At 46.1% G+C, this 23,045-nt stretch overlaps 2 protein-coding genes across 2 annotated transcripts in view; one reads left to right on the forward strand and one right to left on the reverse strand.

The window, feature by feature from the left end:
• noxred1 (NADP-dependent oxidoreductase domain containing 1) overlaps positions 1-2,788 on the forward strand; it is an 81,142-nt gene extending 78,354 nt beyond the window's left edge. The window contains exon 6 of the mRNA XM_087989553.1: positions 1,773-2,788. Coding sequence (XP_087845679.1) covers positions 1,773-1,938 — 166 coding nt within the window. The 3' untranslated portion in view covers positions 1,939-2,788. The remainder of the gene's footprint in view (positions 1-1,772) is intronic.
• Positions 2,789-3,306: 518 nt separating this feature from the next.
• Positions 3,307-23,030, reverse strand: LOC122553328 (sterile alpha motif domain-containing protein 15-like). The gene is made up of 3 exons (XM_043696889.2): positions 22,329-23,030; positions 9,620-9,718; positions 3,307-6,595 (listed from the first exon to the last, which is right to left on the reverse strand). Exons 1-3 carry the CDS (start codon positions 22,455-22,457, stop codon positions 6,422-6,424), a joined length of 402 nt encoding a protein of 133 aa, XP_043552824.1. The 5' UTR covers positions 22,458-23,030; the 3' UTR covers positions 3,307-6,421.
• Positions 23,031-23,045: the final 15 nt, after the last annotated feature.

The raw sequence follows: 23,045 nt of genomic DNA on the forward strand, positions 1-23,045 counted from the left end.
ACAGTAATAGACTTGCCAACTTTAAGGTCATTTAAATGGTCATTGGATAAACATATGGATGAAAATGGAATAGTGGAAGTTAGATGGGCTTCAGATTGGTTTCACAGGTTGGCGCAACATCGAGGGCCAAAGATCCTGTACTGTGTTGTAATGTTCGATGAAGGATCATGTTGTGGTGAGGTGGTAGTGTTCCTACCCCTGAATCCAAGAGACCTGGGTTCAAGTCCCACCTACTCCAGAGCTATAACGTCTCTGAACAGATTGATTAGAAAAATAGGTTAAATCTTAAAAAAAAGCAGACCCTGTCAGCAGTTATGTTCTTGCCCAGGTGCCCTTGGAAAAGGAGTCTGTGAGTGATTAGCAGTTTTTAAAAAAAAGTCAGATTTTCAGAGGTGGGAAAATCGTTCAGTTCTATGTGATAACACTTCTGGGTTTAAAGATAATTTAAAAAGATCTTGGTCCTTGTGGCAGTGATACTGTACATGCCTCTGGGTCAGGAGGCCACGATTGAAGTCTCATCTGCTTCAGAGGTGTGTAATATCTCTGAACAATTAGAAACCAAATGGAAAAACGCAGACTCAGATGGTTTGCATTGCCTGTAATGGGCGGTGCATGTAAATTTCTAATTGGCTACTTGAAAGATTTACTGGTGGCAGTTGTTGGTTAAAAACCAACAAAAAAAAGTCAGTGTTTTAGTGATGGGAAAATCATTCAGTTGTGTGTAAGAGCACTTTGGATATGAAAAATAAAAAAAACGATACTCGGGATGGGTCTGCAAAACTGTCTGATCCAGGCTGGTTACACCCTGAGTAATAATTCTGTTTTGGTGTGCACCAATAAACTATGTTCCTTTCCAATCAAGCTTCCTGCGTTGTTATAACCCCAACTCCATGAACTCTTATCTTGCACATTAATGTTTGGTACAGCACCTGACAGAATGCTTTTTGTGTTGTTTGTAAAATTTCCAGAGCAGCTGTGTTTGGGTAGACCTCTATACATTATGGAAAGACTGAGAAAATTGAAGTTCTTGGTTGTGAGAGTGTCAAGAGAAAAGGCCTCACAGTTCATGGGATTAGTACGGGAAAGAAGCAGTTAAGACAAACATTCAGTGGGATTGTTTTGTTAGCGATGGATTTTTTCTGAATTTTGATTAACTGTAAATTGATCAGATTTGTCCAGCAGTAATTTCAGTTGGGATCACAACAACACGCTAATAGCTCATATCCTCCCTCACTACATCCTGCCTAACTTTTTTTTTAAAGTTCCTGTAATGTGGGCATCTCTGGCAAGGCCAACATTTATTGTCCATCCTTAAGTGCCCTTGTACTCAGTAGCTTGCTTGGCCATTTCAGAGCGTAATTACAAGTCAGCAATACTGATTTTGGTCTGGAGTTACATGTAGGCCAGACCAGATAGGGGTGGCAGATTTCCTTCCCTAAAGGATATTAGTGAGCCAGGTGTGTTTTTACAATACTTGACAGTAGTTTAACAGAGGAGAAAGTGAGGACTGCAGATGCTTGAGATCAGAAACAGAAAGTGTGGCGTTGGAAAAGCACAGCAGGTCAGGCAGCACCGAGGAACAGGAGAGTTGACGTTGCGAGGATAAGCTCTTCATCAAGAATGTGGGGGGTCCCAAGGGGGCTGAAAGATAAATGGGATGGAGGTGGAGGTGGGGCTGGGGGGAAGGCACAATGAATGCGATATGTAGATGAAGGTGGGGTATGATGGTGATAGGTCTTTAAATTACTTTCTCTTTAAATGTCTCTTCCCAGCCCATTCCCCTGGTTCAACCTGGCATCTGTGTCCATGAGAGACACCCCCCTTACAAAGTTCTTCTTGTTACATCCACGCGTGCAACAAAATTTAAGCTTCATATACCGGATGTCTTTGCTAAGGAGGAAACAACTGCTTGAATTTAGTGATTGCTGTGGACGCTGATCTGGTCTGAGGAGAAATGGGCAGCAGCGAGGCGATTGAGCTACAAGTGCCACACAGCTCCATATTCACATCATTGAGAGGAATTTATACATCAGAAAGACAATTCCAGAAGGCAATTAAATGACCAATCCTAAAGTACAAAAATCTCATTCGATACATCTGGACCCATGACTTATTTTGCTGTCTAGTAATCTGTCCAATTCTTTCTTGCTGCCAGAGATCCCCCTTCCCTGATCAGTCAATTTCCCATCTTGTCACATTGGGTCACAACCTGTCACTGCAGAGTCTTTGGCCACTCACTTAAGTTGGGGACTCTTTTGTGTAAGATGAAAGGTTAGTCATTGGGATTAAGTTCAAATTTTCCCTTTGATTTTAGGCATTTGCAAAGGCCCACTTTATGCGCCGCTAGCAAAAGAGTGTGCACCTGGGTGTTGTTGATGATTGGCTCACGAATTCGGAGTAAAAGTGGAGATAATTACTTTTGGAATTTTATTTCGAGTCGATCTCTGTCCATTCCCTATCCCCCCACCCTCCCATCCCACTGTTTGCTCAAGCTGTATCCCAGGAGCGAGCAAAGGCCTGGAGAACAGTGGAGCAGGGACTGACTGCTCCAGAGAAAGGGGGCAATTCACAGCATTCTATTCACTCTTCGATGTCTCTGTTGAGTGTCACCGAATTAAACAAATGCATACCAGATGTTCCAGCTTCTTTATTTTAATGAGATCAACAAGGACAGTGTTTCCATGTATTTCTTTCTGTTGTTCCAATCTAACTCACAATTAAAGAAAAGGTTTTTTTTTGAAGTCTAGACCTTTGCTTTGACCATAAACATGAATCAGTGCCTGAAAAGGAAGAGACAGAAGAATACATTTTTGTCCAGTTTATTTCATCACATCAGCCATCTATACAGAAATAATTTACAAATGTTGGAGCACTTTGAAACTGTGGTCGCTTTGGTAAGAAACTTGACAAAACAGCAGCAGAAATAATAACCAATGTATGATCCCTCAGTAACTCTGGCCAGGACACAAGAAGAATTCCCTTGCTCTTTTTCAAATAGTGTCAAGAGATCTCAGCTCCACCAGAGAGGTGTTAACCTAGCTTTTTAAAAACGTATTCCTTCATGGGATATGTGTGTCACAGCCTCATTTGTTGCTCTTGAACTGACAACCTTACTTGACTATTTACGAGGGCAGGTGAAAGTGAGGACTGCAAATACTAGAGTCAAGACTGTAGTGCTAGAGAAGCACAGCAGGTCAGGCAAGATCTAAGGAGCAGAGGAATCGACATTTTGGACAAAAACCCCTCATCAGGAATGAGGCTGTGAGCCGAGGGGGTTAGTGAGATAAATGGGAGGGGGGGGGGGGGGGGGGGGGGGAGGTAGCTGAGAGTGCAATAGGTGGATGGAGGTGGGGGTAAAGGTGATAGGTTAGAGAGGAGGGTGGAGCGGATAGGTGGGAAGGAAAATGGACAGATCATGAGGACGGTACCGAGTTGGAAGTTGGAACTGGGATAGGGTAAGAGGAAGCAAAATGAGGAAACTGGTGAAATCCACATTGATGCCATAGAGTTAGAGGGTCCTGAGGCGGAAGATGAGGCATTCTTCCTCCAGGCATCAGGTGGTTAGGGAGTGGTGATGGAGGAGGCTCAGGACCTGCATGAATGGGAGTGGGGTTGATTGGTGCAAGTGGACCGGAGATATTCTCTGAAGCACTCTGCAAGTAGGTGTCCTGTCTCCCTAATGTAGAGGAGACAACATCAGGATCAATGGATACATTAAATGACATATGTGGAAGTGCAGGTAAAACTTTAACGGATCTGGATGGAGGTGGGGTGGGGGAGGTGTAGGCGCAGGTTTTGCAATTCCTGCGGTGGCAGGGGAAAGGTGCGAAGGAGGGAAGGGTGGGTTGGTGGGGGCACGGACCTGACGAGGGAGTCGCAGAGTGAATGGTCTTTACAGAAAGAGGATAGGGGTGCAGAGGAAAATATATCTCTGGTGGTGGGGTCCGTTTGTAGGTGGTGGAAATGGCGGAGGATGTTGCAATGTATACAGAGTTGGTGGGGTGGAAGGTGAGGACTGGGGGGTTCTGTCCTTGTTGTGGTTGGAGAGATGGGGTTCGAGGGCGGAGGTGCGGGAAGTGGATGAGATGCAGGGAGGGCATTGTTGACCACGTGGCAGGGGAAATTGCAGTCTTTAAAGAAGGAGGCCATCTGGTGTGTTCAGTGGTGGAACTGGTTCTGTGGTGAAACTTCAGAGGGCAGTTAAGATTCAACTATGTTGTTTTGGGTCAGAAGTCACATGTGTGGCTCATATTTCTGGAATGTGGATTGATCCCTCAGCCTTCTGGCACAGAGGCAATAGTGGCACCCATCATAGTGATAGAGTTTGGGCTTGAGCATTTTGGGCGTGTAAGGGCTGATTTGCACCTGCCAGTGTGAGGGCAGGATTGAGAAAGGGAGGGGCCACTGGGGAAGGTGCAGTCTTCTAAGAGAAGCCTGGCTGACCTGTGGAGCAGCCCCCTCCACTGTCCCTGATCTTCAGCCAGTCTAAAAACTGCAGCAGGGCAGGAAATGGCCATTAATTGACCTCTGTGGGGCAAGTCAGGTCAGGGCTGAAGCCAAGCCTCCTTACATGGGACGGTAAAATTCTACCAATGACAGAGAATGTACAAGATCTCCACTAAGCTCAAGCTTCAATCTTAACATCTTTCATGCCTTTGCTTCCTCATTAACTATTCATATCTCAGTCAGAGTGGCGGTAGGAGGGTATTCCAGACTTTGGGCCTAGGTAGTCAAAGGTACAATCTATATAGGTGCAGTGAAGATAATTGGGATGCCTAAAGAGTCAAACTAAAGAAGGCAGAGAAAGGATTGTGGAGTTGGAGGTGTTTAGAGAGATATGGAGGGATACAAAGCCATGGAGAGGAATGAAAATGAGGCTGAGAATTTTAAAATTGAGAAGTTGCCTACATAGGTTAATGACCACTGGGAAGATGGGTGCACAGAACTTGGTGCAAGTGAGAATACAGCCACCCAGGTTCTGGGTTGCCTCAAGTGTCTGGTGGGTAGATGATGATGCCAAGTGACAGGAGCATTACAGTCATGAAGTCCAGAGGCAACAAATGTATCGATAAAGATTGAGCAGTTCAGGCAGGATCAAAATCTGTTATTCACAAGATGTGGACATCTCTGGTTAGTCCAGAAGTTAAGAGTCAACCACATTGTGAATCTGGAGTCACATGTAGGCCTAACCAGGTAAATATCCTCCCCTAGAGGACAGTAGTGACATTTACAATAATCAACAGTGATTATGTGATTGCCATGAGGGTACCTTTTTATTCCAGGCTGGTTAATAAAATTGAATTCAAAGTTTACAATCCACTATGGTCAGATTAAAACTCATGTCCCAAAAACATTAGCCCAGGGTTCAGGACAAGTCTAGTGGCATTACCATTATGGCCCTACCTCCCCACATCTGCCAGTGTTAGAGGTAAAAGTATAGGTAGTCTTAGCAATGGGGTGGCTTTGTAGTCAGAAAAGTATTCCAGGAAAGGGCAGCAAACAGTCTGGTTCAGCCTTAAATAGTTCCCAGAGATGGAGGAAATCACATTTAGGGAGTCCATTTTCTGGCTACAATCAAAGACACCGGTTTCAATTCTCCCATTTTGGAGAAAATTTCTGATCATGCAGGACTGGACGTTGGCTGAGCAATCTGATAAATCAGAGACAGTGGAAAGTTTGGGAGGCAAGTGGAATTGTGGTGGGACCTGATATTTTGAAATAGGATCTTTCCTTACCTGCACCTCTTTCTGAATTTGGTTGAGTATAATTGCACTTGACACTGCAAATCTCACCTCACTTGAATCTAACTATCATCAGTAACAATTATAACATTGACTTAAATTATTTGTTTTAGATCTCGAGTGGTAGTTTAGCTTGTAACATGTGCATGTACTGTAATTGATTTTACCATTGGAGCTAGGTGGAGATACAGTGGATATTCTACACAGCCTCTGAACAGACAATCTGCTATAATTGGGGTTAACTGTCAGAATGTTCACATAATTCAAAATGTTTCCATTTGTATAAGAATCAGTTTTGCTGGTGTCAAACACTTTACATTTACTGAAAATACCTGGATATTTCCCAATTTAGAACCAGTGGATTTTGTGATTTATATGAAGTATTCAGTGTAGCCCTATCACAGGATATGATGGAAGTAGAAATTCATAAATGTGGTGACAAGTGGCAAGAATCAGTGACCAGACCACTGACCAAAGACACACACACAATGATATGGCAGCAAGAATACCGTAATACTGCATCTTGTGAAATACAGAAATCTGATAACCAGACTGCCTGGAATCCCATTCTTGTTGGTCTCTCAATGCCTCGGGACCCCACTTTGAAAAGCCAGAGGTTTCTTTGAAATCTTTACAACTGGCAAGGTTCTTCCCAATTTGCATCTGGAGTGCAGAGCGGTTCACTCATCCATCTCCTTCAGGAATTCTTCGAGTGTTAGTGCATCAGCTCTCTGGCCTGTTGGAGCTTTGCGCTCCAAGAATAACCCCATGGGATCTCTGTGGGGTTTGGAAATACTCCGACTCCAGAGCGGCTCCTCGATGTCCAGCAGTTTCTGAATCTCATGGGAAATCACCTAAAAACAACAGCATTATCCATTTATGTAGTGCCTTTAAAATACTAAAAATGTTAGTCATTTAACAAGAGGGCAATTGCTGTCGCTGAATCAAAACCCTAGAACTCCCCCACAAATAGCACTGCCCAGGACTGAAGTGGTTACAGAATGCAGTGCAATTAGGGATGGGCAGTAAATGCTGGTCAAGTCAGAAACCCTCATATCCACAAGTGAAATTTTATAGGAAGACCACAATTTGCAATTGAGCTACTTATGGAGATATTAAGATGGGTTAGTAAAAGCTTGATGTGCATCTTAAAAAAGTGAGAAAGTCAGAGAGATTTCAGAGAGAATTCCTTGCCACGGAATGCAATGGAGGCCGTTAAACATTGAGGCAAAAGTGAGGACTGCAGATGCTGGAAATCAGAGTCGAGATTAGTGGTGCTGGAAAAGCACAACAGGTCACGCAGCAAGGTGAGGAGCAGGAAAGTCGACATTTCAGGCAAAAGCCTGTCATCAGGAATGAAGGCAGGGAGCCTCCGGGTGGAGAGAAAAATGGGAGGGGGGGTTTGGGCTGGGGAGAAGGTAGCAAAGTGTACAATAGATGGATGGGGGTAGGGATGGAGGTGATAGGTCAGAGAGGAAGGTGGAGTGGATAGGTGGGGAAGAAGATTGGCAGGTAGGACAGGTCATGGGGACAGTGCTGAGATGGAAGGTTGGAACGGGGAGGGGAAATGAGGAAACTGGTGAAGTCCATATTGATGCCCTGGAGTTGGAGGGTCCTGAGGCAGAAGTTGAGGTGTTCTTCCTCCAGGCATTGGGTGGTGAGGGAGCGGCGGTGGAGGAGGCCCAGGACCTCCATGTCCTCGGCAGAGTGGGAGGGGGAGTTGAAATGTTGGGCCACAGGGCGGTGGGGTTGATTGGTGCGGGTGTCCTGGAGATGTTCCCTAAAGTGCTCTGCGAGGTGGTGTCCAGTCTCCCCGGTGTAGAGAAGACCGCATCGGGAGCAATGGATACAATAAATGATATTGGTGGATGTGCAGGTAAAACTTTGATGGATGTGGAAGGCTCCTTTGGGGCCTTGGATGGAGGTGAGGGAGGGGGTGTGGGCGCAGGTTTTATAATTTCTGCGGTGGCAGGGGAGGGTGCCAGGACGGGAGGGTGGGTTGTTGGGGGTCGTGGACCTGAGCAGGTAGTCACGGAGGGAACGGTCTTTGCAGAAAGGCGTGGGGAGAGAAATATATCCCTGGTGGTGGGGTCCGTTTGGAGGTGGCGGATGATGCGGTTTATACAAAAGGGTGGAAGGTGAGGACCGGGGGATTCTGAACTTGTTACGGTTGGAGGGGTGGGGTTTGAGGGCAGAGATCCACACACATCATTTACTGCATCCGCTGCACCCGATGTGGCCTCCTCTACATTGGGGAGACAGGCCGCCTACTTGCGGAATGTTTCAGAGAACACCTCTGGGGCACCTGCACCAACCAACCCAACCGCCCCGTGGCTGAACACTTTAACTCCCCCTCCCACTCCGCCAAGGTCATGCAGGTCCTTGGCCTCCTCCCAAATTCTCTTGTTGAGGGCAGAGATGCAGGATGTGGATGAGATGCGTTGGAGGGCTACGGGGAGAGTGGAGTTGAAATGCCCATCAGCCATGATTAAATGGTGGAGTGGACTTGATGGGCTGAATGGCCTTACTTCCACTCCTATGTCTTATGGTCTTAGTTAGCGGGGGGGGGAAATTCTGGATCTGAAGATGTGGTCAGCAATGGTGAAGTGATTAAAATCCAGGATCCACAAGGAATCAGAACTGCAGTGGAGCAGATATATCAGTGAATTTTATAAGTGTATTCTGCTGCCCCTCCCCAGGCTTACAGCTATTTCAATGCAAATAAAAAGAGAAGTCTTATAGTCATACAGTACAGAAATGGACCCTTCAGTCCAACTAGTCCATGCAGACTACATTCCCAAACTAAACTAGTCCTATCTGCTTTTGTTTGGTCCGTATTCCTCCAAATCTTTTGTCTTCAGTCTTATCTATGTCTTTCAAACATTGTAACTGTACATGTATTCAGCATATCCTCTGGCAGCTCATTCCACACACAAACCACTCTCTGTGTAGAAACGTTTCCCCTCGTGTTCTTTTTAAATTTTTTTTCCTCTCACCTTAAAAAATGCTCCCTAGTTTTGAACTCCTCCACTTCATGGAAAAGACTTTTGCTATTCACCTTCTCTGTGTCACTCATAATTTCATGAACCTCTATAAAGGTCAGCCCACAACCTCTTACACTCCAATGAAAAAACTCCCAGCCTGTCCAGCGTATTGATATAACTCAAACCCTCCATTCCCAGGAAAATCCTGGCAAATCTTTTCTGAACCCTCTGCATTTTAATAATTTGCACCGATATAGCAGTTTTCATAACCGCCAGAGATCTCACAGTGGTTTTTCAGCCAATTCAATGCATTCGCAATGTAGTCGTTGTTGTAATGTGGGTAATTCGACAGTCAAATTGCCTACAGCAAGCTTCCAGAATCAGCACCATGATAATGACCAGATCATTTATTTTAGTGATAATGTTCAAGGGAGAGTTCCCCTGCCCCTCTTCAAAACAGTGCCACAGAATCTTACATATCCACCTGTGCAATGGGATGGGGCTTCATGTTAGCATATTCATTGCACTTATCACATTTTCAGTTGTAAATTCCTACGTTAGTAGTATTAGTGAGGGTGCTACAGAACCACTAATGGCCAGAGAATGCAACCTAGTGTGACCAGTTGACATTGACAGGTTCCAAAATAGCCCAGCTGGTGTTACTATACCTATGTTAACACATTTTCTCTGAACTTTCTGCTTAGTCCTGTTACCCTCAGATTTGTTAACAGTTGATGGGAACAAGTAGTAAAATTTCGAATAAAAATATGGATGTGGAAGCTTCTATCAAGAATACAAACATAAGTACATAGCATCTGACTATTCATATCTCAGTCAGATGGCATCTGATTAAAAGATGGCACCAACAGGAGATGCCTCAAACTAGGCACTGACCTTTATATGTTCAAAGTCTGTGATTCCTATACGAGGCAAGGTGGAACAGTTGACGAAAATAAGTTTCCTGCCAGTGATTCTGTTTGATACAAAACAGTCCTGGAAGAAAAAACAGAAAAACATGACTCAAGAGTTGCTATCGAATGGAACTAGGCAGTGAGGATGGGTGACACTTGGTCTCTGGGCGCATTTCAGTAGCAGCTGAAAAATTATATGGTTGATAATTAGAACCGGGGGAGTCAAATAGCCTGAGTTTTGAGAAATTATTGTTGAAGCAGAGAGCATCAGAACCTTCAATTTATTATTAAACGTATCTGACGTTGTAAGGATTAGCTAAATTAAAGGGCTAAGACATGGCAAGAGAGATCTAAATCGTAGACCGCTCCTCTTGCTCGGGTTGGGAGGCCAGGCACAATGCTAATGCTGGACACCTACATGTGAGCAAGAAGCGTCTCCAGCGGCAGCTCCCGGATGCCTGGGTTTTAGAGCTGGAGCAGCGTCTCGGCACACTGTGGAGCATTTGCGAGGGAGCGAATGTCGTGGATAACATGTATAGGCAGGTGGTCACACTGCAGACTCCACGGGTTGGAAGGGAAAGGATGACCGCTGAGCAGTGCAGGAGGGCTAATCTCCTGTGGCTATTCCCCTGCAAAACAGAATTACCATTTTGGATACTGGTGAGGGGAATGGTATCTCAAGGGATATCAGCAGCAACCAAATTCATAGTATCATGGTTACGTCTGCTACAGAGGGATGGAGAAATAGGCATAGAAATGCTATGGTTATAGGGGATCCAATCATAAAGGGGAACAGATAGGTGTTTCTAATGCTGCAGACCACGGATGGTGATGGCTAGCACGAGAGGACATAGCTTTAAATTGAGGGGTGATAGATATAGGACAGATGCCTGAGGTATTTTCTTTACCCAGAGAATATTAAGGGCGTGGAACATCCTGCCTGCAACAGTAGTAGACTCGCCAACTTTAAAGAGCATTTAAATGATCATTGGATAGACGTATGGATGATGGGCTTCACAGTCAACACAACATCGAGGGCCGAAGAGCCTGCACTGCACTGTAATGTTCTATGTTCTAAACAAGAGTCTATGATGGTGTGTTGCCTCCCTGGTGCTCGGGTCCTGGATGTCTTGGAGCGGTTGCAGACGTTCTGGATGGGGAGAGTGAACAGCCAGTGGTCCTATTACATGTTGGTACTAACCACACAGGTAAAGAAAGGGATGAGGTCCTAAAAGCAGGATAATGAGAACCAGGAAAAAAGTTGAAATGTAGGACCTCAAAAGGTAGCTATCTCAGGATTACTACCAGTGCCTTGAGCTAGTCAGAGTAGAAACAACAGGATATATAGGCTGAACATGTGGCTGAAAAAGATGGTGTGCGAGGGAGGGTTCAGATCTGTGGAGCACTGGAACCGTTTCTGGGGGAGGTGGGACTTGTAAAAACTGAAAGGGTTACATTTGGGCAGGACTGAGATTGATTTGGAGGGTTTAAACTAGTGTGGCAGGAGGATGGGAACCAGAAGAGTAGGGCAGAAGATACAAAAATTGAGGGAGAGGTAGAAACCAAGGCACACATGATTAAGAACAGTCAGAGAAACACTGCTGAAAAAAGCAGGGGAGGTGTTTCAATGCAAGAAGTATAATAAGCAAGGTAGATGAACTGAGAAGTTTGGTTAGTAATTGGAACTATGATTCTATTGCAATTACGGAGACTTGGCTGAAAGAGGGACAGAACTGGCAGCTCAATGTCCCAGGATTTAGACGTTTCAGGTGTGATAAGGAGGGGGGGGGGAGGGGGGTAAAAGGGACGGGGGACTTGCATTACTGGCAAAGGAGTATCTCACAGCCGTACTGAGGGAGGATACATGAGAGGACTCATGCAGCAAGGCAACATGGGTAAAACTCAGGAATAGGAAAGGTGAAATCAGAATGCTGGGGGTATACTGCAGGCCTTCCAGCAGTCAGCAGGAGATAGAGGAGAGAATATGTCGACAGATTTTGGAAAGATGTAAAAACAGCAGTGTTGTTGTGGTGGGTGATTTTAATTTGCCCTGTATTGCCTGAGATTTACTTTGTGCCAGGGGCTTGGATGGGGCAGAATTTGTAAGGATCACTCAGGAGGATTTCTTGATACAGTATGTAAACAGTCCAACCAGGGAAGAGGTTATACTGGACCTGGTTTTGGGAAACGAGCCCGGCCAGGTGAGTGAAGTTTCAATAGGGAGCATTTAGGGAGTAGTGACCATAATATCGTGAGTTTTAAGATACTCATGAATGAAAGGGGTTAACAGCAGTCCTCAGGTAAAGGTGCTAAATTCGGGGAAGGCAAACTACAACAATATTAGACAGGAACTGGAGAATTTTGATTAGAGGCAGCTGTTTCAGGGGAAATCCACATCAGATATGTGGGAGTAGATCAAGCGGGCATTCATAAGAGTTCAGGAGCAGCACGTTCCTGCAATAATGAAGGCTAGGTAATGGCAAGTTATGTGAACCTTGAATGGCTAGGGATGCTATGACCTTGGTTAAAAAGAAAATGGAAGCAAACATAAGGTCTAGCAAGGTGGGAACTGACGAAGCCCTTGAAGTATATATGGAAAGAAGGAAAGAACTTAAACAAAGAATTAGAAGGACTAAAAGGGGTAATGAAAAGTCATTAGCAAACAGGATTAAGGAGAATCCCAAGGCTTTTTATGTATAAAAAGCCCATTCAAGGACGAAGGAGGGAATCTGTGTGGAGCAAGAAGAGTTAGGTGAGATGAAGGGAGTGTTGAAGTTCTCAGCCAAGTTGCTATTAAAAAGGAAGAGGTGTTGTGTGTCTTAAAAAACGTGTTAAGATAGATAAGTCCCTAGGTCCTAATGGGATCTATCCTCAAAGATTAAGGGAGGCAAGAGAACAAATTACTGAACATTGACATAAATCTTTCTATCTTCTTGGCCATAGGTGATGTCCCAGAGGACTGGAGAATAACTAATATTGTCCCATTGTTTTATAAAGGTAACAAGGATAACCCTGGAAATCATAGGCCGGTGAGTCTCACGTCAGTGGTAGGGAACTTATTAGAAAAGACTCTCACGGACAAGATCTACACACATTTAGTAGGTCTTATTCACGATAAACAGCATGGTTTTGTGCAAGGTGGGAGGTTATGCCTCAATAACTTGATCAGGCTTTTTGGGGAGGAGACAAAGATGACCGATGAGGAAAAAGCGGTTGATGTGCTCTACATGGACTTCAGTAAAGCCTTTGACAAGGTCCCTCAAGGCAGACTGATACAAAAGAGGAAGTCACTTCGTATCAGGATCAATCTGGCATGATGGATACAGATATGGCTTTGTCTTAGGAGACAGAGGATAGTGGTGGAAGGATGCTTTTCAGAATGGAGGGATGTGACTACTAGTGTTCCACAGTGATTAGTGCTGGGACCTCTGCTGTTTGTGGGCTATATATATGTTTTAGAGGAAAATGTAACTGGTCTAATTAGTAAGTTGAAGACAATACAAAGATTGGTGAAGTTGCGAATAGTGAGGAGGATTATCAGGATACAGAAAATAGATCAGTTGGAGGCAAAGGCAGAAAAATGGCAGATAGAGTTTAATCCATACAAATGTGAGGTGATGCATTTTGGAGAGTCAAGTATGGTGGAAATTAGAGTGAATGGGAGAACCTTTAGGAGTATTGATATGCAGAGGGATCTGGTGTGCAGGTGCACAGATCACTGAAGGTGGCAGCACAGGTAGTAATAGGTGGTAAAAAAAAGGCCTTTGGCATGCTTGCCTCCATTGGAAGGGGCATTGAGTAGAAGGGTAAGCAAGTTATGCTGCAGCTTTATTGAACTTTAGTTACTCTACACTTGGAATACTGCATCCAGTTCTGGTCACCACACTACCAGAAGGATGTGGATGCTTTGCAGAAGGTACAGAGAAGGTTTACCAGGATGTTGCCTGGTATGGGGGAATTTAGCTATGAAGAAAGGTTAGATAGACTGGGTTTGTTTTATAGAGTCATAGTTTTCACTGGAATGCCGGAGGTTGAGGGGCAACATGATATGCCATGGATGCCAAACAGGTGGATGAGGGTAAAGTGGTTGATGTGGTGTATATGGATTTCAGAAAGGCATTTGATAAGGTTCCCCATGGTAGGCTATTGCAGAAAATATGGAGATATGAGATTGAGGGTGATTTAGTAGTTTGTATCAGAAATTGGCTAGCTGAAAGAAGGAGAGGGTGGCGGTTGATGGGAAATGTTCATCCTGGAGTTCAGTTACAAGTGGTGTGCCACAAGGATCTGTTCTGGGGACACTGCTGTTTATCATTTTTATAAATAACGTGGATGAGTGCACAGAAGGATGGGTTAGTAAATTTGCGGATGACACTAAAGTTGATGGAGTTGCGGACAGTGCCAAAGGATGTTGCAGGTTACAGAGGGACATAGATAAGCTGCAGAGCTGGGCTAAGAGGTGGCAAATGGAGTGTAATGTGGAAAAGTGTGAGGTGATTCACTTTGGAAGGACTAACAGGAATACAGAATACTGGGCTAACGGTAAGATTCTTGATAGTGTGGATGAGCAGAGAGATCTCGGTGTCCATGTACATAGATCCCTGAAAGTTGCCACCCAGGTTGATAGGATTGTTAAGAAGGCGTACAGTGTGTTAACTTTTATTGGTAGAGGGATTGAGTTTCGGTGCCATGAGGTCATGTTCCAGCTATACAAAACTCTGGTGCGGCCGCATTTGGAGTATTGCGTACAGTTCTAGTCACTGCAATCTAGGAAGGATGTAGAAGCTTTGGAAAGGGTTCAGAGGAGACTTACCGGATGTTGCCTGGTAAGGTCTTAGGAGGAAAGGCTGAGGAGTTTGAGGCTGATTTCATTAGAGAGAAGGTTGACAGGTGACTTAATAGAGACATGTAAGATGATCAGAGGATTCGACAGGGTGGACAGTGAGAGCCTTTTCCCCCTGGATGGTGATTCTAGCATGGGGGGCACAGCTTTAAATTGAGGAGTGGTAGATATAGGACAGAGGTCAGAGATTAGATTATATTACTAGATTAGATTACATTACAGTGTGGAAACAGGCCCTTCGGCCCAACAAGTCCACACCGACCCGCCGAAGCGCAACCCACCCATACCCCTACATTTAACCCTTACCTAACACTACGGGCAATTTAGCATGGCCAATTCACCTGACCTGCACATCTTTGGACTGTGGGAGGAAACCGGAGCACCCGGAGGAAACCCACGCAGACACGGGGAGAATGTGCAAACTCCACACAGTCAGTCGCCTGAGGCGGGAATTGAACCCGGGTCTCCGGCGCTGTGAGGCAGCAGTGCTAACCACTGTGCCACCGTGCCGCCCAAGAGGTAGTTTCTTTACTCAGAGAGTAGTAAGGGAGTGGAATACCCTGCCTACAACAGTAGTAGACTCACTAACTTTAAGGGCAATTAAATGGTCATTGGGTAGGCATATGGAGGAGAATGGAATAGTGTAGATTAGATGGGCTTCAGATTGGTCTCACAGGTTGGCGCAACATCAATGGCTGAATAGCCTGTACTGCACTGTAATGTTACTTGTTCCATGTAATGTGGTGAAAGGCAGTGGGAAGCCAGAGGGTGGGAAATCTCCAAAGACCAACAGGGGACAACAAAGAAAAAAGTAAGGAGGGAGAAGATTAAATATGAGAGTAAGCTAGCCAGTTTTATTAGGAAAGGTTGCAAAAGTCTCTTTAGATATATAAAGGGCTAAAGGGACATTGGGCATAATGCTAGAGAAATAGTAATGGGAAACAAGGAAATGGCTGAGGAACTGAATAAGTATTTTGCATCAGTCTTCACAGTGGGAATCACACGTAACATCCAAGGTTGGGGGCAGAGATGCATATGGTGGCCATCAGCAAGGAGATGGTGCTAGAAAAACTGAAGGGTCCAAAAGTAGATAAATCGCCTGAACCAGATGGGCTACACCCTCGTGTCCAGATGAAGATAGGTGAAGAGATAGTGGAGGCATTCGTAGTGATCTTTCAGGTATCACTGGAGTCAGGGAGGGTCCCAGAAGACTGGAAAATCACTAATGTAACCCCCCCATTTAAGAAGGGAGCAAGGGAAAAGATGGGAAATTATCGGCCGAATAGGCTTCAGTTGTTGGTAAGATTTTGGAGTCCATTGTGAAGGATGAGATTTCTGATTGCTTGGAGGTGCATGGTAAAATAGGGCAAAGTCAGCATGGTTTCATCAAGGGGAGGTCATGCCTAACAAATCTGTTAGAATTCTTTGAGGAGGTCACAAGCAAGTTAAACCAAGGAGAGACAATGGACGTTATCCATTGGCCAGAAGGCCTTTGATAAGGTGCTGCACAGGAGGCTGCTGAGTACGATAAGTGCCATAGTGTTAGTGGCAAGGTACTAACATGGATAGAAGATTGGCTTCTGGCAGAAGGTAGAGGGTGGAGATAAAAGAGTCCTTGTCAGGATAGAAGCCAGTGAGTAGTGGTATTTCAGAAGGGTCAGTGTTAGGACCACAACTTCTCACTTTATACATTAAGGATCTGGATGAAGGAACTGAGGGCATTCTGCCTAAGTGTGCAGATGGTACAAAGATAGGTGGAGGGGCAGGTGGGGAGGCTGCAGGAAGATTTAGACAAATGAGGAAAGTGGACAAAGAAGTGATAGATGAAATACAACATGGGAAAGTGTGAGGCCAAGCACTTTAGTAGGAAGAATAGAGACATGAACTATTTTCTAAATGGGGAGAAAATTCAGAAATCTGAAGTGCAAAGGGACTTAGGAGTCCTTGTCCAGGTTTCTCATAAGGTAAACTTGCAAGTTTAGTCGGTAGTTAGGAAGGCAAATATAATGTTGTCATTCATCGAGACGATTAGAATATAAAAGCAGGGATGTACTTCTGAGGCTTTATAAGTTTCTGGTCAGACCACATACAGTCATAGAGATGTACAGCATGGAAGCAGACCCTTCAGTCCAACCTGTCCATGCCGACCAGATATCCCAATCCAATCTAGTCCCACCTGCCAGCACCCGGCCCATATCCCTCCAAACCCTTCCTATTCATATACCCAACTAAATGCCTCTTAAATGTTACAATTATACCAGCCTCCACCACATCCATAAACGTACCACCCTCTGCATGAAAACGTTGCCCCTTAGGTCTCTTCTATATTTCTCCCCTCTCACCCTAAACCTATGCCCTCTAATTCTGGACTCCCCAACCCCAGGGAAAAGACTTTGTCTATTTATCCTATCCATGCCCCTCATAATTTTGTAAACCTCTATAAGGTCACCCCTCAGCCTCCTACACTCCAGGGAAAACAGCCTCAGCCTGTTCAGCCTCTCCCTGTAGTTCAGATCCTCCAGCCCTAGCAACATCCTTTTAAATCTTTTCTGAACCCTTTCAAGTTTCACACCATCTTTCTGATAGGAAGGAGACCAGAATTGCACGCAATATTCCAACAGTGGCCTAACCAATGTCCTGTACAGCCCAACATGACCTCCCAACTCCTGTACTCAATACTCTGACCAATAAAGGAAAGCATACCAAACGCCTTCTTCACTATCCTATCTACCTGCGACTCCACTTTCAAGGAGCTATGAACCTGCACTCCAAGGTCCCTTTGTTCAGCAACACTCCCTAGGACCTTACCATTAAGTGTATAAGTCCTGCTAAGATTTGCTTTCCCAAAATGCAGCACTTCGCATTTATCTGAATTAAACTCCATCTGCCACTTCTCAGCCCATTGGCCCATCTGGTCAAGATCCTGTTATAATCTGAGGTAATTCTCTTCGCTGTCCACTACACCTCCAATTTTGGTGTCATCTGCAAACTTACTAACTGTACCTCTTATGCTCGCATCCAAATCATTTATGTAAATGACAAAAAGTAGAGGGCCCAGCACCGATCCTTGTGGCACTCCACTGGTCACAGGCCTCCAGTCTGAAAAACAACCCTCCACCACCACCCTCTTTCTTCTACCTTTGAGCCAGTTCTGTATCCAAATGGCTAGTTCTCCCTGTATTCCATGAGATCTAATCTTGCTAATCAGTCTCCCATGGGAAACTTGTCAAACGCCTTACTGAAGTCCATATAGGTCACATCTACTGCTCTGCCCTCATCAATCTTCTTTGTTACTTCTTCAAAAAACTCAATCAAGTTTGTGAGACATGATTTCCCACACATAAAGCCATGTTGACTATCCCTAATCAGTCCTTGCCTTTCCAAATACATGTACATCCTGTCCCTCAGGATTCCCTCCAAAACAGAAAGCTGTGGAGGCCAGGTCATTGAGTATATTTAAAACAGAGATAGGTAATTGTTTGATTGCCAAGGAGATCAAAGATTACAGGGAGAAAGCGATGACTGAATGGCAGAGCAGACTCCATGGGCTGAATGGCCTAATTTTTGCTCCTATGTCTTATGGTCCAGTTGATGTACATTTCCTGTGATGGAAACAGTAAGACAAACAGGACCAAAGTGCTGTGAATGGTGGAGGTAGAAATTAACATTAGAAAGAAAAGGTTTGCTAAAGACAGGTGCAAGGAGGATGGAAGCAAATAAAGAGGAAGGATGCGAGCCTGAGAGGGGTGACTATTCCTGGCAGGGGGGGCCTGCAGGTTAAGGCCTCCCTGCACATGGATGACATCGCCATTTTCTGCTCGGATCCGCTGTCCGTGCACAGACTCATGTGCATATGTGACCAGTTCGAACGGGCCTCGGGGCCAAGGTAAACCGAGGCAAGAGCGAGGCCATGCTCTTCGGGAACTGGGCCGACCAATCCTCGATCCCCTTCACCGTCAGGACCGACCACCTGAAGGTGCTGGGTATTTGATTCGGGGGGGGGCTGGGGCGTGTGCCAAGTCTTGGGAGGAGCGTATCAGCAAAGTGAGGCAGAAACTGGGCAGATGGAAGCTACGGTCGCTCTCCATCGTGGGAAAAAAACCTGGTCATCAGGTGTGAGGCACTGTCATTGCTGTTATACTTGGCACAGGTCTGGCCTATTCCCAGAACCTGTGCCGCTGCAGTCACCCTGGCCATCTTCCAATTTATATGGAGATCTAAGATGGACTGTGTCCGAAGGGACTCGATGGATAAAGATCTGGGCAACGGGGGACAAAATGCACCCAATGCCACCCTCACCCTGATGGCCACATGTGTGGCTGCATCAAGCTGTGCGTGGATCCCCGGTAGACAAACACCAAGTGTCACTATGTACTGAGGTTCTACCTGTCCCCGGTGTTGCGAAGGATGGGCCTGGCCTCGCTGCCGCGGAACGCTCCGAGTAGTTGGACCGTTCCGTATCACCTGTCCTTCGTGGAGAAGTTTATGAAGAAAAACACCTTTGACCACAAGTCCATCAGGAAGTGGTCAGCATGTAGTGTCCTCGAGACCCTTCGGGAAAAGGAGAGGGCAAATCCTATCGAGCGGTTCCCTGAGCAGACTGTCAAAGCCAGTTGGCAGAATGCCTCATCGCCAGAACTTTCCAACAAGCACCAAGACATGGCTTGGCTGGTGGTGAGAAGGGCTCTGCCTGTGAGATCCTTTATGCACGTCCGGACTCTCAGCCGCACTGCACGCTGCCCTCGAAGCGGCTGCGGGGGGATGAGACTGTCACACATCTCCTTCTGGAATGTGCCTACGCAGAAGAAGTCTGGAGAGGAATGCAGCGGTATTTGTAGAGGTTCGTCCCGAGCAGCTCCGTGACGCGGGACTCCGTGCTCTACGGCCTGTTCCCCAGGACGCACACCGAGACGAACATAACTGTGCCTGGAGGATCATCAACTCGGTGAAGGACGCTCTCTGGGAGGTCCGAAACCTGTTGATCTTCCAGCTGAAGGAGTTGATCCTGACTGAGTGTTGCAGACTGGCACATTCCAAGGTCCAGGACTACGTGTTGAGGGACGCACTGAAGCTTGGGGCAGCTACCGCCAAGGCGCGGTGGGGAAAGACCACCGTGTAACATCTGCCTGCCTAAGAAGGACAGGGGGCCCACGCAGTCTTTTGGGCTCTGCTGACGCCTCAGCTAAATATATGGACATATGATTGATAAACTTACAGACCTGTATGTACAAATGATAAATTCTGATCTCTGTATGCAAATGTTTACGCATGTATGGCATGACCAACTGTACAGACCATCAAAATATTTTATGAATAAAATATATTTTTGAAATAAAAAAAAGAGGAACTATGAAAAAAAAACTAGCAGCTAACATAAACGGAAATCCCAAAATTGTCTATAAGTATATAAATAGTAAAACAGTTGTTGAAGGAGAAGGCTGATTAGAGACCAAAAAGGTATTTACACATGGAGGCAGGGGTCATGGCTGAGGTGTTAAATGAATACATTGCCTTTACAAAAGAAACGTATGCTGCCAAGCATGGCAACCGAGGAAGAAACTCTGTCACTAAAAGGGATCAAAATTAATAAGGAAGAATAAAACAAAGAACCGCAGATGCTGGAGATCTGAAACGAAACCAGAAATTGCAGGTCTGGCAGCATCTGTGGGTGTGGGAAGAAAGCAGTGGTACCATTTCGAATCTGGTAGCTCTCCAAAGTCAACGGTGAGAAGCGAGTGAGGAGGAAGCTGGGAGACATTGGTTCAGTCACCAAAGCTCAGAAGGGGGTTGCAGAGGACCTGGTGGTCAACAAGAGGAAGAGCATCCAACAGAAGGCACTGGTAAGAAGCAACAGAGGAGAATTCTAGGAGAAGTTGGCAGTCATTACAACTGCTCGTAGCGGTTTTAACTTGATCAGCAACCGGGAACCAGAACCAGAGAGGCCGAAGACAACAATCAAAGTGTATAAAAACTTGAACGCAGGACAGTTTGTGCCTATTTTGAGTAGTAGCCCTAACTTGATACTAAATTGGTGAAAGGCTAAATAGTACAATATTAGACAGGAACTGGGGAATGTAGATTGGGGTGGCTGTTTGAGGGTAAAACCACATCTGACATGTGGAATCTTTTAAAGCAGCAGTTGATTAGACCAGCATGTTCCTGTGAAAATGAAGGATAACGATGGCAAGACTTGGGAATCTTGGATTATAAGAGAAATTGAGAGCTTAGTCAGAAAGAAAAAGGAAGGAGGCACACATAAGATTTAGGAAACAAAAGACAGACAGAACCCTAAAAAATATAAAGATAGCAGGAAAGAACTTAAACATGGAGTTAGGAGGGCCAAAAGGGGCCATGGAATATCCTTGGCAAACAAGGTGAAGGAAAGTCCCAAGGCATTTTATACATATATAAGGAGTAAAAAGGATAGTTAGGGAAAGGGTAGGTCCAATCATGAACAAAGGAGGGAATTCATGAGTGGGAGCTGAAGGAAGTGGGTGAGGTCCTTAATGAGTACTTTGCATTGGCATTCACTAAAGAGAAGGACATGGTGGATGATGAGTCTCAGGAGGGTGTATTGATATGGTAAAAACAATGACTGCAGATGCTGGAAACCAGATTCTGGATTAGTGGTGCTGGAAGAGCACAGCAATTCAGGCAGCATCCGAGGACAGGCAAAATCGACGTTTCGGGCAAAAGCCCTTCATCAGGTATAAAGGCAGAGAGCCTGAAGCATGGAGAGATAAGCTAGAGGAGGGTGGGGGTGGGGAGAGAGTAGCATAGAGTACAATAGGTAGGTGGGGAAGGAGATGAAGGTGATAGGTCAGGGAAGAGAGGGTGGAGTGGATAGGTGGAAAAGGAGCTGGGCAGGTCGGACAAGTCCGGACAGGTCGAGTTACTGGAGGTTAAGAGCTTCAGGGCTGAGGAAATGACCTGGGAGTTGCAGTGAGAGAGAGACTCCCTGAGATTCTTGTAGAGAGAGGAGGAAAACTTCTTCAAGGCAGGCATCCTTGCAAGAGGATTCGCAGTAGGGTTAAAATCAACGAGGTAAAAACAATGACTGCAGATGCTGGAAACCAGATTCTGGATCAGTGGTGCTGGAAGAGCACAGCAATTCAGGCAGCATCCGAGGACAGGCAAAATCGACGTTTCGGGCAAAAGCCCTTCATCAGGAATAAAGGCAGAGAGCCTGAAGCATGGAGAGATAAGCTAGAGGAGGGTGGGGGTGGGGAGAGAGTAGCATAGAGTACAATAGGTAGGTGGGGAAGGAGATGAAGGTGATAGGTCAGGGAACCCCCCACCCCCACCCCCCCCTCTAGCTTATCTCTCCACGCTTCAGGCTCTCTGCCTTTATTCCTGATGAAGGGCTTTTGCCCGAAACGTCGATTTTGCCTGTCCTCGGATGCTGCCTGAATTGCTGTGCTCTTCCAGCACCACTGATCCAGGGTGTATTGATATGCCTGGGCATGTCGATTATAAAACAGGAGGAGGTGTTGGATGCTCTGAAAGGCATTAAAGTAGACAAATCCCCAGGACCCAATGGGATCTACCCGAGAATGCTGAGGAAATTGCTGGGGCCTTGAATGAGATCTTTGTATCCTCTTTAGTTACAGGAGAGGTCCCAGAGGACTGGAGAATGGCCAACGTTGTCCCTTTGTTTAAGGGATAATCCAGGAAATCACAGGCTGGTGAGCTTTACATCAGTGCGAGGGAAATTATAGAAGAAGATTCTTAGGGTCAGGATTTACTCGCATTTGGATAAATATGGGCAGCAATAGGCTTTGTGTGGGGAAGGCCATGTCTCACTAACTGCATTGTGTGTGTGTGTGTGTAGGTGTCCCCTGGCCCTCACCTTGTACTGGGGGAAGCCTAGTTTCTGGATCCAGTTGCCCACCTCCTTCTCATGCCAGCGCTGACTACGGGGCACCACCAGCGGGTGGCAGCCGCAGCGACATTCCCCGGAGCAAGGGTATTTGGCCATCCAGGCTCAGCGCCGCCGACTAGGCCCCGTCACTACGGCAACCGTTACCAGGAAACCAAGCTGCTACGTCACGGCTGTAAACGGTAGCTCCGTTTACCTCCATCCGAGACCGCGTTTTACATAACCCGGGAAGCCCAGCTCCAGCTTTAAATTTTTTTTTTTATTTGTTCCTCCACGCGCCGGGAAATATGCCATATGGATTTTGAATAGGGTCTCCCTTTCGGTTTTTTCCGTCTACGTATCGGGAATGTCCGGCTCCCGACGATAATGGGGCGGGGCATCACTTCCCCTTCCGGTGTCGGACCTCGGCTACATCCGTGAGAGGGCGGGGCCGTAGCACGGCCCATCGGTTGCCTCCGTCAGAACTCGGCAACTTCCGCGTGGAGGGGCGGGTCCTCGGTTACCTCCGTCACTTCTCGGCTACACCCGCGAGGAGGCGGGTCCTCGGTTACCTCCGTCACTTCTCGGCTACACCCGCGAGGAGGCGGGTCCTCGGTTACCTCCGTCACTTCTCGGCTACACCCGCGAGGAGGCGGGTCCTCGGTTACCTCCGTCACTTCTCGGCTACACCCGCGAGGAGGCGGGTCC

This window comes from Chiloscyllium plagiosum, unplaced genomic scaffold, assembly GCF_037043375.1.
Source record: "Chiloscyllium plagiosum isolate Xiang-an unplaced genomic scaffold, Cpla_swu_hap1 HiC_scaffold_8, whole genome shotgun sequence".
Taxonomy (NCBI): domain Eukaryota; kingdom Metazoa; phylum Chordata; class Chondrichthyes; order Orectolobiformes; family Hemiscylliidae; genus Chiloscyllium; species Chiloscyllium plagiosum.